The sequence below is a fragment of the Theobroma umbraticum genome, unplaced genomic scaffold, assembly GCF_002168275.2.
Source record: "Theobroma umbraticum cultivar Fairchild unplaced genomic scaffold, ASM216827v3 scaffold_30.0, whole genome shotgun sequence".
Classification (NCBI taxonomy): domain Eukaryota; kingdom Viridiplantae; phylum Streptophyta; class Magnoliopsida; order Malvales; family Malvaceae; genus Theobroma; species Theobroma umbraticum.
In genome coordinates this window covers 3878769-3895008 of record NW_018397254.1, presented here as the reverse complement: position 1 = coordinate 3895008, position 16240 = coordinate 3878769, and the positions used below count along the sequence as shown (strand labels likewise).

Here is a 16240-nt window from a genome sequence, read left to right as displayed (position 1 = left end):
CTTTTTTTTATTTTGCTGGCCTCTACTTAGCCACCTAAGTAAGATGCTTTTATATAAAATTTTCATGTAATAATGTTGGAGTTTGTTTCATGCTTTAGCCCTTGTAGTTTTGCTAAGATTTTGCGCAGTTTTTGGTTTACTACAGCTATTTTGAATGGTTTATACTGCTTTGAATGTTGTGAGCTAAGATGAATAACTTAGAATTTCATTTTTCACCTAATTGATCTTTCAATCGATCGTTTAGGTGTTAAAGGAGTTTACTCTTCAAAAACAATTGAGGGTGCAGCGCAATTTTTGCATCATTATTCAAGTTACCTGGATTCAAGGTATGCATTATTTGTCTGATGAATTTTGTTTACATAGTAGAATGCAACTTGTTGAAAACTACAAACTGAGTTGACTTTGCAAGAAAGCTCTATGTATGTTTATTCTTTTTTCATTCTCAGTAATGTTGTCAGTTACATGCATTTAGTGGGGAATAGGCTCTGAAGAGAAGTTGTGTCAAAACTATAAAAACTCCTTATTGCAGCTTTTTAAATATTCATTCTTCTTTCTGCCTCCTCTTTCTTAGTAGTTTTAATTTCTGTCTGGTCGAATTCACGTCCTTTTTGTATACTGTAAATAATTGATTGGGTTGAAATTGGTAAAAGTTTTAGATGATTTAGATGACTTAGCTCCTTACTGAAACTGATTAGACTTTCCAGTGATGAGTTGGTTACCTTAGAATTCATTAATTTTTATCCTTTAACAAGTTATTTCCCTTTTCAATCAAGCTTAGGGCTTCAATGAGTCTACATCTTCTCTTGTAAATACTCTATGACGATGTTTGTTAGTGAACTGCCATGGCTTCACATGCATACCTATGATTGCATGTATGCGCAAATGTAGAAAAGTAGAAACTTCTAAAATGATAGATTGGAGAATTACTGTTATGTTGGGAAGGTTTGATGATCATATTTTTTAACAAGTTATTTCCCTTCAAGCTTTGGGCTTCAATGAATCTACATTTTCTCTGTGTGAATAAGCTTTATAACAATGTTTGTTAGTGGGGCACCAAAACTGCATGTGTGTACCCGTCATCGCAGGTATACACGAATAAAAGAGAAAGTACTTAACCTTTAGAGCATGTAGAAATGTCTGAACTGAGAGATGCAACAATTACTGTTCTGTCGGGAAGTTTTTGATTATCATATGTTATCGTTACAGGGAAAGGATTGACTTTTTAAGTAGCTTAGTATCCCTCGCTAAAAGGAAGTCTTTCAGTAGAGCTGGATTGATGGGTCTTGCAGAATGTATTGCTGCATCTGCTTTGGGGGCTTGCAAATACAGTGACAATAAAGTGAAGTTTTCCAAAGATGGTTTTGTTGATAAAGTCCAACAGGAAAATTCTTTGCAGAACTTTCTGCATGATGATGGGACAGAGTTGCTGGATGTTTTCAGATATGTTCTTGAGAGCAGCAAGCAACATTTCAATCCTAATTACCGTTTTCGAGGTTTCTAATTACCACTCTGATTAGATTTTGATAAATTTATTAGAGTTGCATATGTACTGTGCAACCATTGAATGCTATAACAGAATCCTTGTGACACCTTCTTCTATAATTGTCAGTCTGTGAAAAAGTAGTGGAGGCTGCTGCTTTATTGGTGCCTGCAAGTGATGTTCCTCTTGAGATACTTTTGCACTTTATTTCAACATTGCCACGGGAATTTACTGATCATGGTGGTAGGAAAAACATTATGGCTTTTTTTATAGACTCTGCTATTTGCTTGCCTCTTCATTTGGTTCCTTATGCCTATCTCTTCTTGTTGCTGGTGCATTTCTCCTTTATGACATTTATGAATTACCATGCATGAATTAGGTATGCTTTTTGTTTGCCTTTGTTTCTCAAATTTGTTTATTTTAGATCATTGGGTAAGATTAAGTTGAGTCGATTGAATTTTATATGGTAAAAGGAGCTGAAAGCTCCATTTAGTTATTGAACTTTGTAAATACCCGCTTAGTTTGTGGCTTTCACTAACCTGACTTCGAATATGCTATTTCTCCATTGGAGTTGAGAGGTTGGAGGTTGCAAGTGTACTACTTTCTCAAGGTCTTTATTTAGGAAATGGCTCTTGCATTATTAAGTGAACACTTTTGGTGTTGTGTAGCAAGCTTTTAGTATGGAGACAACTGAGTTCAGCAGACTTTTAGGTCTGATGGGGACACTTTTGGTTCAGTTTTGTGAAAAGGCATCAGAGGTGGATGAGATTCATTCTCAAAATTTCTTATTTTGGCATGATAGCTGATGGGGGAGGAGATGCTTAAAATATTCTGAGTCAGAGTTATCCCTGAACTATTGAATTTAGGTGAAAATTTTATTGCTCATATTACTTGTTAACTTATGATCTGGATGCTGCCTCATTTCTTATACATTTGTATGAATCTTTCTCAATCCCTCATTCTATGAATCAATTTTGTGATTTACATTTGCTTCTCTGCTGTCTTCAAGGAGGAGCTTTTGTACATGAGTAACACCTCTCCATCTCGTCAGGTTCTCTACGTGTAAGAGTACAAGACTGGCTTTTGCAGAATCATTACACTCCTCATTGTGATGGTACCTGGATGCAGCTTTTGGATACTCTCTATGGCTTTCCAAAAAGGTTCATTACTCATAATTATCTGGTTGAAAATTTTAATGATGAAGACTTGGATGCATGGGATCTTGAAGTGAGAAGATGGGCAAGAGTACTCTTTCTTGTAATCAAGGAAGAACATCAATTAGTACCTTTACTGATGGTTTGCCTTCAACTCTTCCTTTATATGCTCAATTTTTTTGTTTAACTTTATATTCTTCTTTCTTTGTTGATTGGTATAAATTTTAATTTGTAGAATGCACCTGGAAAGAAATTTAAATCATATTATTGGTAATACTTGTTCATATCAAAGTTTTACATGCAAGCACAAATACTCATGTACTCTAATATGAAATGCCATTTATTGAATGTAATATGAATATTCTGAAAAAAAAAAGGTCTAATTGTCTTGTTTAATAATCTTTACCCCTTCATCTTTGCCCTTCCTTGGTTCTCTGTTTTCATATATGTTATCCTGTTAAGATGTTGTTATTCTCTTTCATAATGTCTATGCATTGTTGACCATCTGAAATCTTAGTTGCTGCATTTTGTCAGTTGAAGAGCTTCATATGCTTTAATCTTGCCACGCAAAATGTTCTGCAGGTTGACTGCATGAAAAATTGTTTGCGTGGATATCTATTTTGTTTTAAGTTTATGTGTAGCTGCTTGCATTCCTTTTCAAATATTATTTTCTCATTTTGCCTACAAGGAGTCCAACATTTTGTTTATGTTTGTTTGTGCAGTTTATTCAAAATCATGGAACAAATATCTGTAAACAGAAAAACCATTCAGAGTGGATACCTGTGAAGTTTCTCACACTTATCCTGGGCTTGATTCAAGAGATCCAGGTGATGCAGAGCAGAGTTGCTAAACTTGGTGTAAGAATTCAAATCAAATCTGAAATGGGCCTGCTGGAGACAGAGGAGCGACCAAATAATGTAGAAGCTTCAATAGTTTACAAGATGTTCACTGGCCCTTTACTTTTTATATTGGTATTTTTGGATTCTTAAGCTATTTTATCAAATGATGAGAATTGCATATAACTTGTTATGAGAGAGCTGTACATAGGTATTTTGTCTGGCATGCAGGAGGAACTTGTGTCCTTTGCCAACTTGTCTTGTTCCATATTCTTGTCCAGTTCTGAGATTGACGACAAGGTTCTGCCTAGTTCTGTGAGAGGAAAACTTGGAGGTCCTAGTCAGCGACGATTATCAAATTCTTTGACAACTGCTGTGTTACAAGCTGTACGATATCATTCTGTTCTTTCTTAGTTTCATTAGTTGATTTCTTCTTTAGAACTATTTTAGTAACTTGTGTTTTCATGCTCATTAATATGCCTCACCCCTTTGCACTCCAAAAATACTACTTGAATATTCATTAATGCATACTTCTTAGACTTTTCATACAACCCTGTCACAATGATTGCATCTTTAGGTGCTCACTAGTTGCTGCCTCTCTCTATTTTTCATTTATAAACATTTTCTTCTATTGTTGTCATGTATTCTTATTTCTTTTATTGAAGGAGAAGGCCTAACTTGTCTTAATTTCATATTTATGAACAGATAATGTCTGTTAAAGCTGTTGCACGTATATCTGCCTGGTGTGCACAACTTAGATGTGGCATTCTGTTAAATTCTGCCTTTACTTTTGTTTGGAAATTCTTCTGTAACACTATTGCTTCTCTGACTTGTAACTCTGAGGTAAGTTTTTGGGCATTTTATTGCAAAATATTTCCACCTTTTTGTTTGACATCTTATTTTCTCTTTTAACAATTTGTGATAACTTACTGCTGATTGATATGATTAACTCAAATCAGACTGGAGCTGAAGTTTGTCTTGCTGCATATGAAGCATTAGCTCCTGCTCTGAAAGCACTTTTCTCTACGTTCTCTCCTCAAACTTTGGACCTTTTCAGGGAAAATTGCAAGTCATTAGTACCTGCAGTAGAAGGTGAACCTTGGTTAGGTTCGGTAGTTCTTTCTTTTCTTCAGAATATCAATGATCTTCTCGCCGTCGGATTCATGGCACGCACTAGGCGGGCAGTTTTGCTTAATTGGAAGGTGATGCTTGTTTGATTTAACTATAGTCTCCCCTATTCTTTTCTTTTAGTTTGGCATTTGAACTAATTCACTGTCATAATGTTGTTTCTGATGGAATCCAGAAATTAGATGACATACATTATAACTTAAAATTTTTGTGTGTATCTATAATATTTTTCTAATTCATATTCTTTTTTTCCCTTTTAATGTTTCCTTAAACATAAAAAGGTAATTGCATGAAAATTTAATGATGAAATTGATAAAAGAAATTTGCTTCTTAATGCAATTACTTTTCATATCTTAATGGAGAGTTCAAATTGCATTAGTATGAAGTTTTGAATTCTGATGTGAGCCAATTAATAAGTTCCAGTTCAGATGAATTTTGAAGTTCTCCACAATTAATCATCCTTGCTTACGAATAATGTAGTACTCTATGGTTTACTATTGTCACCATAACAAAATTATGACTAAAAAAATTTGCAGTACTTTAAGATTTTTGTTTAAAATTTTATTTGTCTATGAATGAATTATTCAATTTTTTTTTCCACTCTGAAACTTTCTAGAAGATAAAAATTTCTAATCAAAATATTATTGGGAAATAAGTTTGGTAAAATTTTTCTTTCTAAAAGACTACAAACTTGGTGATTTTAAGGTTTTGAGAGATAAAATTTGCAACTCACATATAAAGGTTTCTTACAATGAGTTTTTTTTTATATAAAATTTTTAGATAGGTTATTGTGATGTGAAGTTTGTCTTAAAGGGTGTTTTTTGTTCGTCTTTTTACTAGTACATGTTCATGTTCCTTATTAATAGTAACAATTCATAGATCAAAAGATTAATTGATTTTTGTGATTAATTCAGTGGGTTTGCTTAGAGTCTCTGCTCTTGATTCCTTACTATGCTTTTGAGAGTAAGCTCTATGTAGAGGATTGTAGATTTTTTTTCTCGGATGCTGCTGTCAGACACATTGTTACTGATATTCTTGAAAGGTAGGGAACTGGTTGAGCTTACTTCTGTCATTACTTATATGATGCATTAAATGTTTCAAATTTTTGTTCAATCTGAAGGTGAGTCATTTAGCAGTACTTGTTTTTTGTTGCCTATTTTCTGGCTCTCTTCACATCATTTTTTCCCTTTAGATAATATGCTGACTCAGAGACCTTATTGTTGGATTTCTTTCTAAATAACCTTGCAGTCTTGAGAATGCTGGGGAGGGTTCTGTTTTACCCATGTTGAGATCCATCAGACTGGCCTTGGAGCTATTTACTCCAGGAAGGTTGTCTGTGGTTGTTTCCCAATGCAGTGGTATAGATTCTCAGGTGCAAATCATTTTTCCCTTTTTCAGCTTATGCTTATCTTAATTTTTGTCTATGCTTTTTGAGGTGACCTTGTGCACACCATAGTTTATGTGTGATGCAAGGGAAGCAATGGATCGGATGGTGCTATGTCCACACTATTTTGGAGCAGTGTTGAGATTTGAATATTTGATTATCATTTCTGCACTTTTTTCTGGATGTACAGCTATTTATATGTATGGCCTTAAGTCAGGCAGGTTGAATACCCAGTTACACAATCATGGAACATAGATATTTAGTACTGTGATATTTCTATAGGCCAGGGAGGCAGGGTGTGGTTTAGTCTTGTAGTGAGTATAGATGAGAATGTTATGAATTCTATACTGAATTTCCTGCCTTGAATTTTATAAACACTAAAATATTTCTTTAGTTAGCGTTGGTGACCTTAAAATCAATTTGATATTTGGCAAGGAAGTTCATATTTTTAGTAATATGTCAAAGACTGACAAGTAGACAGAATCTGGCTATGCCTACTTTATTCTTTTCTTCGGTTCTCTTGCTTGCCAGTGTTAATTTTTATTGTCAGTTGTTAGGGGGGGTGTAATTTTGTGTTAGGGTGTACACCTTTTGGAATAAAAATTAAACATTTATCAATGGAATTTTCTTCCAATTATTTAGCCTACAGAACTAGTATCTCCTGCTCATAATCAAATGCTTATCCCTAAGTATTATAATTTTTTATTTTAATTTCTGAAGTTAATTTCAATGATTGTCTTGTATCATTGGTATCTGTCTTTTAAATCTTCACTACTCTTTTCTGTTATTGCCATGAACTAAGTTTGGATATGCTATTGTTGTTTTTGTATGTTTTATACACATAAATTTAAACATCTTACGGGAAATGCTGAAAAGATAAACTAAAAATGTATAGGGAGACTGTGGAGCCTCAATTCATCCATAAATTTGTCTTTTAGTATCTCAGTCTTGAAATATATTTGTTTGATGAAAGAAGCTATATTCACATGTGGTCTCATGAATTGATGCAGATGATTTGGCATTTGGTTCGATCCTCTTGGATATTGCATGTCAGCTGCAACAAGCGGAGAGTTGCTCCTATCGCTGCACTTTTATCTTCTGTCTTGCATCCTTCCTTGTTTAGTGATGGGGACATGCATGAAACTGATAATGAACCTGGGCCCCTGAAATGGGTGTGTGGTTCCTTTCTTTTGTGTGTGCATGTGTCCGTGCATGTGTGGGTGTTGGTGTGAGTGTTAAGGGTGTGTTTATCGTGCACATGCTTTCTTTTTGTATGTGGTGGTTCTATATGAATAGGACTATGTCATTTCTTGTTTTAACATCAATGGTGCAGTTTGTTGAAAAGCTTCTGGATGAAGGCACAAAAAGTCCTCGGACAATTCGTCTTGCAGCTTTACATTTGACAGGGCTCTGGGTCTTAAATCCAAGGACCATAAAGTACTACATAAAAGAACTGAAGCTGCTAACACTCTACGGTTCTGGTGTTGTCTCGTGCTTATCCACTTTCTGGTTCTATTCATGTTCATTTATTTTCAGTTCCATTATGCATAAAATCACTGAGAATCTGAATTTTCACCACCAGTTGCTTTTGATGAGGATTTTGAAGCTGAGTTAACTGAAAATCATGATGCAAGAACTGAAGTTACATTATTGGCTAAAACCCCAGACCCTGAGTTGACTGAAGTAAGCTCTTCAATTATCAATTTGTTGTCTCATCTTTATACATGTGGTGTGTGTGGCCCAAATATTACCTGTAATTTTGCAATGTTGTTACTTATTATTTTATCTTATCATATGAGTTAGAGTTTCTCAATAAGTTTCTACTTTAAAGTAAGCACATTTGGTTTTGTAAAAATTTCTATGCTGTTTCTATAAATTATGCTCTGAAATTATTCCAGGTTTCTCTAAATTGTTTGATCATCTAGGAAGAATTTTGTGTCTAGACTTTTCATAGGTGTGTTGGGCATATATGGATTGCATGCTACTGGGCATTTAGTAATTGTTTTCTTGTGTTGATGTTCTGCATTTCTGTTGCATTCATATTGTAAATAAATTGCTTTCTTGGAGTTACTGACCATATTAACTTCTCTTTTCAGTTGTTTATCAACACAGAGTTGTATGCTCGTGTGTCTGTTGCTGTTCTCTTTTACAAGCTGGCTGACTTTACTAATATGGTGGGATCATCAGGTGGAAACAAAGATTACCAGGCAGCCCTTGAATCTGGAAAATTGTTTCTGCTAGAGCTTCTGGATTCTGTGGTATTGTTTTTTCTGATCTACATCAATTGATTGTTATTCCACATTTTCAATGAAGATGATATACCTAATGAAGTTACTATGTTCAACTAGCTAATAAACATAAGTCTGTAACCTCCTATTAGATAATTAGTATGTCTTGTTAGGGTAAACTGAGTTTGTTGACTATGTGAAACAAGCAAAGGAGGAAGTAAGATTATGTTTTGGAATTTATGCTTGCAGAAGTCTTGTGACTTGGGTAACACATCAACATTGTTGGTGACTGTAGCTTCCTTAATTATTTGCTTATTTACATCCAACTTGCATGAAAAGAGAGTTTCAACATTGTGCTGTTATTTTTTTGTTGATAAGAACAAACTTTCCGCATCAAATGTTGGGTTCTAGTTTTGATGGCATTCATTTCTGATGCAGGTAAATGATAAGGATCTTGCAAAAGAGTTGTATAAGAAGTATAGTGCGGTAACTGATACTTTTCTGATCATTTGCCTTGTTTTTTTTTTTTTTTTGGGTTTTTCCACCAACGGAAGTTGAGAATGATAAGTGAAGTAACCTAGTGCAACAAAATGTAAAACATCATATGAAGGAATTTGAACTGTAGTTTGGTTCTCTGTCATTCTAGGATTTTTCTGTTGATGATGCGTGAAGAATGAGGATATATGAGTCAGCATGTAATTAATGAAAAGTTGTAAATGATTAAATGTTGTAATATTTTAAAATTTTGTCAAACCTAGTGTTGTTCATGGTTCCATCTTTTCAGATTAAAAACAATTGTTACTATCTGTCCTGCCATTTGTCAACAGATCCATAGACGAAAAATACGTGCTTGGCAGATGATATGTGTTCTGTCACAATTTGCTGATGATGATATAGTTGGAGAAGTTGCTCATTGCTTGCACATAGCACTTTACGTAAGTGACTGCTGCATTTTTTGGAAAAAATCTTGTAGTTCTCTTCTAGGTTGATTTCAACGTGATCTGAAGTTTCATAATGTGATTAAGTTTGGTAAGTTATTTTGGAGAGAATACCTTGTAATTTTTCTCGTTTTTATAGAAATTTCATGAAAGTTTTTTCTCAAATAATTGTTTCGGAATGTCTGCTCCATGTGCATCGCACTCACAATTTTTACTTTTGGCTACTTTCAAAAGGCAGAATGCTTCTGTTTGGTGCTGACAGAGGTTGCTGTTAGGTTGTTCCTTAAATCAAGCTATGTTTACACATGAATGCTTCTTGTTTTGCATCATATCTCTAGTATGTGTACTTGGTGTCTAATATATGAGACTTGTTATATTTCTACAGATTTGATGATGTGATTTAGGTGGTTCGTCCCTGAGGAATTAATGAGAAATGTCATATTAATAACTGTCTGCTTTATATGATAGATTTATATATATTTTTCGATGTTACTCGGTTAAGCAACAGGCTTTTACTGTTTTAAGCACAACCATGTGAGCACATATATATGATTTTCATAACTAGCTAGAATTAGTAGTCTGTGGGTAGAGCTTGGTACATGCTGACTGATATGTGCCATTATTAGAGTTTTGTGCAGTTTAGTGACAGGTTTACCTTGATGTGCCTGAATGTGTGGTGAAATTTGTGAATTAGTTCATGGGGTTGCCATTCTCATTACTGGTTAGAAGGCTGTAACTGATGATGCTGAATGGTCTTTAATTAACAGTTTGACTTTGGATTGCATAAATATGCTCATGCATCTATATTTGTAGATCTACATAATGCAATGGTTTTCATTTACCTTTTTGTTGATCCCTGGTGATCTGCTTCTCATGTCTCTTTTGCAGAGGAACAACTTGCCTTCTGTTCGACAGTACTTGGAAACATTTGCGATTAATATTTACTTGAAATTTCCATCTTTGGTAAGGCATTTTCTTTAGTTACAAAGAGAAGCTTAATCTTCATGCATGGGATGTGTGCAGAACACACATTGAGCAATCTATATGCCTTGGATGTAAAATATGTATTTCAAGTGGGAGCAACACCCACATGCACAAGAAAAGGCCTCTTTAGAATTTTATCCTTATTTTTGTATGACACTTGAATGAGGCTATTCCCGTATAGAAGGAATAGCAACATTTTTCCAAATCATGTTTGTAGACAAATTGTTCCTAGTTTTTATTAACTTAATACTTAGGTTGATCAGTCATTCAGCTGCTTTAGTTGATTCTTGTAATTATATCACAGGTTGCAGAGCAATTGGTTCCCATATTACGAGATTATGACATGAGGCCCCAGGTAAATATTGCAGAGTGTAGATTTCACAAATTTTCATTGTTGGGAATTGCAACAACTTTCATCCTTTGTTCGGAAACCCCATTTAGTCATTGTTTCTTAGAATCTTGTGAAATTTTTAATACATTCATGAAATAGCTTAGCATCTATGAAGAATGATTTATATGGGTTTCATGCAAAGTTGAGTGACTACAGGTTATATGCGACATTTTCTGTACTGTATATAGATAGAGAAGCATCTACTTCTCTCTCAGATGCATGCACGTGCACACAGCTAAGCCTTTAACCAATTTCCTAGTCTGTCGAGTTGGATGAAATGATAGTCATATTTGGTGGAAAATTTTAATGATTTATTTCACTTATTTATATTCTGGATTTTTGTGGTGTATACAAATTTATTACCAATGCTGTATGCAACTGTATTGAGCTTTATGCATCAAATGCAGGCCCTTTCTTCGTATGTGTTCGTGGCAGCAAATGTGATCCTCCATGCTTCTAAAGAGACTCGATTCCGGCATTTGGATGAACTACTTCCTCCCATACTTCCATTGTTAACTTCACATCATCATAGTTTACGTGGCTTTACTCAGGTCAGTTTCATGAAAGGTGATGAGTGCCACATTCTAAATTTTGAATGTTTTTACTTTGTTAAAGCATTTTTCAATTTGAAATTTTTTTGCAGGTTTTGGTACATCAAGTACTTTGCAAACTTTTTCCTCCCATGGATCCTAGAAGCTCTGAATTCATACCTTTGGAAAAAAGGTGCTTTGAGGATTTGAAATTATACCTGGCAAAGAATTCTGATTGCATGCGGTATGGTATTTATCTTAAATTTTCAGTATCGTACATTTAGCAACTTCCAAAAGTTATTTCAATTAAATTTCATTTCTGATGTTAATGCATATTTTCTTAAGTTAGTAAGCATCTTTAATTGTTGTCATTTCTCTGGGCATGTGACAAGGGTAAATAGATGGATGGCATTGGGATAGAAAGTTCATCCATTTTCCAAGCAATTCAACTATTATAGGAGATATATATGAATGAAAAAAGAAAACTGGAAATGTCTTTGAAGGGTAAGAGAGGAATAGGATAAGAGACTGGCATGAGAAAGACTATAGTAGAAAGGGGTGTACCTCAAATCTTACAAACAATTAAAAATTATGGTGCTGGGGTATAAACTATTAACTCGAAAAATAATCCTTTCATCAGTGTAAAATTGAATAAGATTCATTTCTGGGAGCTGAACTGGATATGTAGAGAGATGGTGGCCTCTGACAAAGTTAAGTAATTAGAAATTGCAACAATATTGGATGAATGATATTTGAGTGCAATACAAATTAGATGTCTGCGTTGGATGTTGCTTTATACATTTGAATGTTTAAAACTGCCCTTGACATGTTGATTTGATTGCCTCTCAGCTTGCGAGCTTCAATGGAAGGCTATCTTGATGCTTATAATCCAAAAACCTCTGTTACTCCTGCTGGAATTTTTGTTAGTCGCGTAGAGGTATGGGATTTCTTAAATGTAGTTGGCTAACTTTTGAAATGTTTACCAAGAGTTAGTTTCTCAATTCCAGGTTTATGACTTTCAGCAAATTTTTTTCCCTAATAAATTAACATTAATGAATGAAATATTCAGCTGATAATGCCTTTTTTCTTTTGAGCTAATTGATAAAGTAAATCATGATTGATAGAAATCACCATTGGATAAATACTATTGGTGGGAAAGATTGCTTCCCTTGGTGAGAATTGGCTTAATACTGTGGCTTTTCAGTTAAGTAACCTGTTGACACCCTTTTCTTCCTGAAATTACAAGTTTTTATGGGAACGGTCAGGTTGCAAAAATTAATTGTTGCATATTGATATGTGAGCTGTGAGCTCAGAAACTTAATATGAAGTAGCATTTATTCTTCACTTATTTTTTATGCTTCTGGGAATGCTTTATTACTCTCTCTGTTTTAACTCCCCTGTTCCTTGTATGGTAAAAGTTGCAGGAAATCGAGTTTGAATGTGTTCCAACATCCCTCATGGAGCAAGTGCTTAATTTTCTAAATGTAGGCAGTTGTAAACTTCTATTGCTTTTCGTGTTTGGTTGATGTCTAATTTTCAGTTACTGCAGGATGTGAGGGAAGATCTGAGATGTTCGATGGCAAAGGATACAGTGACAATCAAGAATGAGAGTCTAAATATCAGTGAAGATCCTGAATCAATCGAGAAACTGCCTACTGCTTGTAAAGAGAGATTGTTTACTGAGTTGTCTAAAGATGCACATTTGGACTTCCAGAAAAAGATTACTTTCTTTAATCATGAGAAGCAGGTCAGGAATTCCAGTTCCTTATTGGGCAAAGAAGAAGTGTACAAGCAACTTCTAGGTATGTATTAACTTTGAGAAGTAATAATTTGAAGGTAAAGGTCTTTTAACAGTTTGATGAGACCATATTTGTGAAATTGCTTGTTTTGCTGGATTGGGGGCTATTTTGATACTTTCAATTGTATTTTTAGACAATAGAGCTGGTGATTTTCATGTGATTAAGCGTTTTTTAGTTTGGTTTTGGATGGCTTGGATTACACAGGTCGATTTTGAGGGTTCATTAGAGTTGGAGGGTACACCCAAAGCACAAAAAAAGAAAGAAAAAGGAAGAAAAGCAATAGAAATGGGAAGATAGAAAAAAATTGAAATTTTAGTATAATTAAAGCATTGTAAGAGTTTCACTAAGAGGAGTTCTAATAGGTACTTGCCACTAAAGAAAGAAAAGTTGTTTGTTAAGAAAAGTGTATTCCAAGTTCAATAATGCCCTGCTAGCAGAGAAATCATGCAATCAAAAAGTATTCCTGATTATTAACCAAATTACTTCATGTATAATTAACAATTAAACTCACTTGTTGTCTGAGGTTCTTTTTACTGTGCCCCCCTCCCCCCTTCTTTTTATAACCAAAGTGTGTAATTGCTCTATTGCATCAATATGTGCAAAAGCAGAAATGGAGAAGGAAGATGGTCTTCTTGATCAGTTGTTGAAGTCTAGAAGCATGGCCATGGAAAGGATAAGAGGAAACCGGCAGCATATTATCCTAGTAGCATCATTGCTTGATCGCATACCCAACCTTGCTGGATTGGCACGTACCAGTGAGGTATGTTGTGCTGGTTATTAAGTTATACTTCTTACTGCTTAATGGCTTGCTTTTTATAACTAGTATGTTTTTCTGCTCATGAAAACACATCCATTGACATTCCTTTCAGGTTTTTAAAGCATCAGGATTAGCTGTTGCAGATGCAAAAATAGTACATGACAAACAATTTCAACTCATCAGGTTTTGATGATAGCTTCCTGTCATTTAATCTGTAACTCTTTGGATAACCTATACTTGCTTGGCTTATATCATGTAAGACTAAAAGAGGCTGCTTCACTTTAGGTGAAGTTTGGTTCTTCAGGCACTCAAGTTATGATTTGCTCTTTTATGAACATAGAAAGGGATTTTAAGAACTTGCAATAGAAATAATAATGCTGTCTGAGACTGAATATTGTTTGTTTTCAGGGCTCCTAAAACCTTGCTATGGTGAATTTGAAAATTATTTGAACTGATATAAAACAACTGCCAATAAAATATACAAATCAACTGTAAGCTGCTAAATGACCTCTCCTCTTGTATGCTGATTTCCTGCATATTTTTTATAATCAAGGGTGTGGATGGATGAACAATGATCAAATAAGAGGGGGTGGAGAAAAAAGATTCCTGTAATTTGTTGTTGGTAGAAGGTAGCTTTGTAAATAGCTTCTTTTTGATGAAATGTTGTAGGCATTAGAACTAACTATTTATACTATTTTTCCATCTACCATTTAGACATAGCAATGACGTCAAAAGGTATAAATAATTTACTATCCTAACAACTGCATTGATTGTTTGTAGCAGTTAAAATGACAGATGAGAACTTGATCCAATCAAGGGTTGATATGTGTATTTCCATTACCAGGGTTGTAATGTATATGGCTGCTATAATATACAATAGTTTATAATCTGGCATGAAAAAGCAACATTTAAAGAGCCTGCAAAAAAACAGCCGTTCAACTTGCATGTGGAGATATTCATAGTTCATTTTGTGCTCATTCAAGTTTCTAGATTTATGTCCTCTGTAAAAGATTATAGATTTTACTTTATCATAATTTTGGAAAGCATGAATATAAAGCAGGAGCATATGTGGGATGTAGGGAGGGTAAAACCATGAGACTAGATTCAAAGTTTTAGAGCACACATAAGACATAGTTTTTCTCTACCTTCAACCTTTAATTGAGAGCTCGAGTTTATCCTGTAAGAGCTTGAATAAAAGTGTGGTTCCTTGATTCTGAAGTATGAGTAAGGTTCACATATCTGACCTTAATGTTTGAGTGACTTTTTGTGTGTCAGGTTTATTACGGAAGTCAGACAGATTAGCTTGTCTTCTGTTTGGCTTTTTTTTTTTTTTTTTCTATCATTTGATTCCATTGTGCGATTTGGTGTTTAAAGACCATCATACCACATGACAGTAGTGTATTTTTCTAAGTTTAATGATTTTAAGTTTATGACAAAAATCACTCACGTATATTGTGCTCTGCAGTGTGACAGCGGAGAAGTGGGTTCCAATCATAGAAGTCCCTGTAAATAGTGTGAAACAATTCTTGGAGAAAAAGAAGCGAGAAGGTTACTCGATCTTGGGGTTAGAGCAAACTGCAAACAGTGTACCTCTTGATCAGTACATTTATCCCAAAAAGACTGTAAGTCATGCTTTAAAGCACAAATCAATTTAACATTTTGCTAGTAATTTATTTTCCCCTTTCTTAATGCTTGAATTATGTTTCTTTAGAGTAACAAGTATTTAGAAAGTTACTTGGCTTTGATGCTAGCATTTTTACAATAGTCCAGATGTTATTTTTATCTTATTCTCCATTTGGACCTTTCTTTACCTTTGCATTTTCAGTTTCAATTAAAAATCAGTGGAAGGTGCTTGTCTTTAAAATTTACTAGTTGCAATAATTGCTATGAAGGAATTTAGACAAAGTTTCTTATTTCCTTCTTTTGCTAGGTCTTGGTGCTTGGGCGTGAAAAGGAGGGTATACCTGTGGATATAATTCATATATTGGATGCTTGTATTGAGATTCCTCAGTTAGGGGTTGTTAGATCACTTAATGTACATGTCAGTGGAGCCATTGCGCTTTGGGAGTATACTCGACAGCAACGATTATAATAGTTAATTACTTCTTGACAGGATATACGTTGGAGCTAACTTGAAATTCTACTCATCATTGTGTACTTGACAGCAGCAGTCTTAATATCTTTATCCTCTCCATTGGATAGGTCTTTTTTACTACAGACCATATTGTAATATCTTCAGTTTCTATCAGTCAGGCCCATTGTAATTTATTTGTTGTATCTGATTGTAATTTGTTTATGCACTATTTTTGGGCGATATGCCCTAGGAACTCACATTCTTCTCCATTTTTAGCGATTAAGCGGAAGACAAGCAGGTGATGTTGGTGAAATCATCAAAGTTCATGCTTTTGTTTTTGAATCAAGTCTAGATCAGGATGCATACTGTTGATTAACACTGATTGAAACAGCTCGGATATTCTGAAGGATTCAATAATTTTTGATTGTCATGTTTGAATGAATGTTTGCATTTTTAACCTGTTTCACTACATCTAATATGGGCTCATGTTTCTTGAGTATGGGACAAATTAATGGATGGTGAACATTAGCTGCCATTTGGAGAGATCAGACACAGTT

The 16240-nt window shown here is 34.4% G+C and overlaps 1 protein-coding gene across 1 annotated transcript in view; it reads left to right on the top strand.

Moving 5' to 3' along the window:
• LOC110422845 (tRNA/rRNA methyltransferase (SpoU) family protein) overlaps positions 1–16149 on the top strand; it is an 18180-nt gene extending 2031 nt beyond the window's left edge. Inside the window, exons 4-30 of the mRNA XM_089784820.1 lie at positions 245–326; positions 1207–1493; positions 1610–1723; positions 2532–2776; positions 3357–3605; positions 3702–3857; positions 4176–4313; positions 4430–4672; positions 5513–5640; positions 5847–5970; positions 6993–7154; positions 7316–7463; positions 7565–7665; positions 8079–8240; positions 8649–8696; positions 9038–9145; positions 10037–10111; positions 10437–10487; positions 10931–11074; positions 11167–11297; positions 11903–11990; positions 12478–12537; positions 12603–12855; positions 13461–13612; positions 13722–13792; positions 15075–15231; positions 15540–16149. Coding sequence (XP_089640946.1) covers positions 245–326; positions 1207–1493; positions 1610–1723; positions 2532–2776; positions 3357–3605; positions 3702–3857; positions 4176–4313; positions 4430–4672; positions 5513–5640; positions 5847–5970; positions 6993–7154; positions 7316–7463; positions 7565–7665; positions 8079–8240; positions 8649–8696; positions 9038–9145; positions 10037–10111; positions 10437–10487; positions 10931–11074; positions 11167–11297; positions 11903–11990; positions 12478–12537; positions 12603–12855; positions 13461–13612; positions 13722–13792; positions 15075–15231; positions 15540–15701 — 3839 coding nt within the window. The 3' untranslated portion in view covers positions 15702–16149. The remainder of the gene's footprint in view (positions 1–244; positions 327–1206; positions 1494–1609; positions 1724–2531; positions 2777–3356; positions 3606–3701; positions 3858–4175; positions 4314–4429; positions 4673–5512; positions 5641–5846; positions 5971–6992; positions 7155–7315; positions 7464–7564; positions 7666–8078; positions 8241–8648; positions 8697–9037; positions 9146–10036; positions 10112–10436; positions 10488–10930; positions 11075–11166; positions 11298–11902; positions 11991–12477; positions 12538–12602; positions 12856–13460; positions 13613–13721; positions 13793–15074; positions 15232–15539) is intronic.
• Positions 16150–16240: the final 91 nt, after the last annotated feature.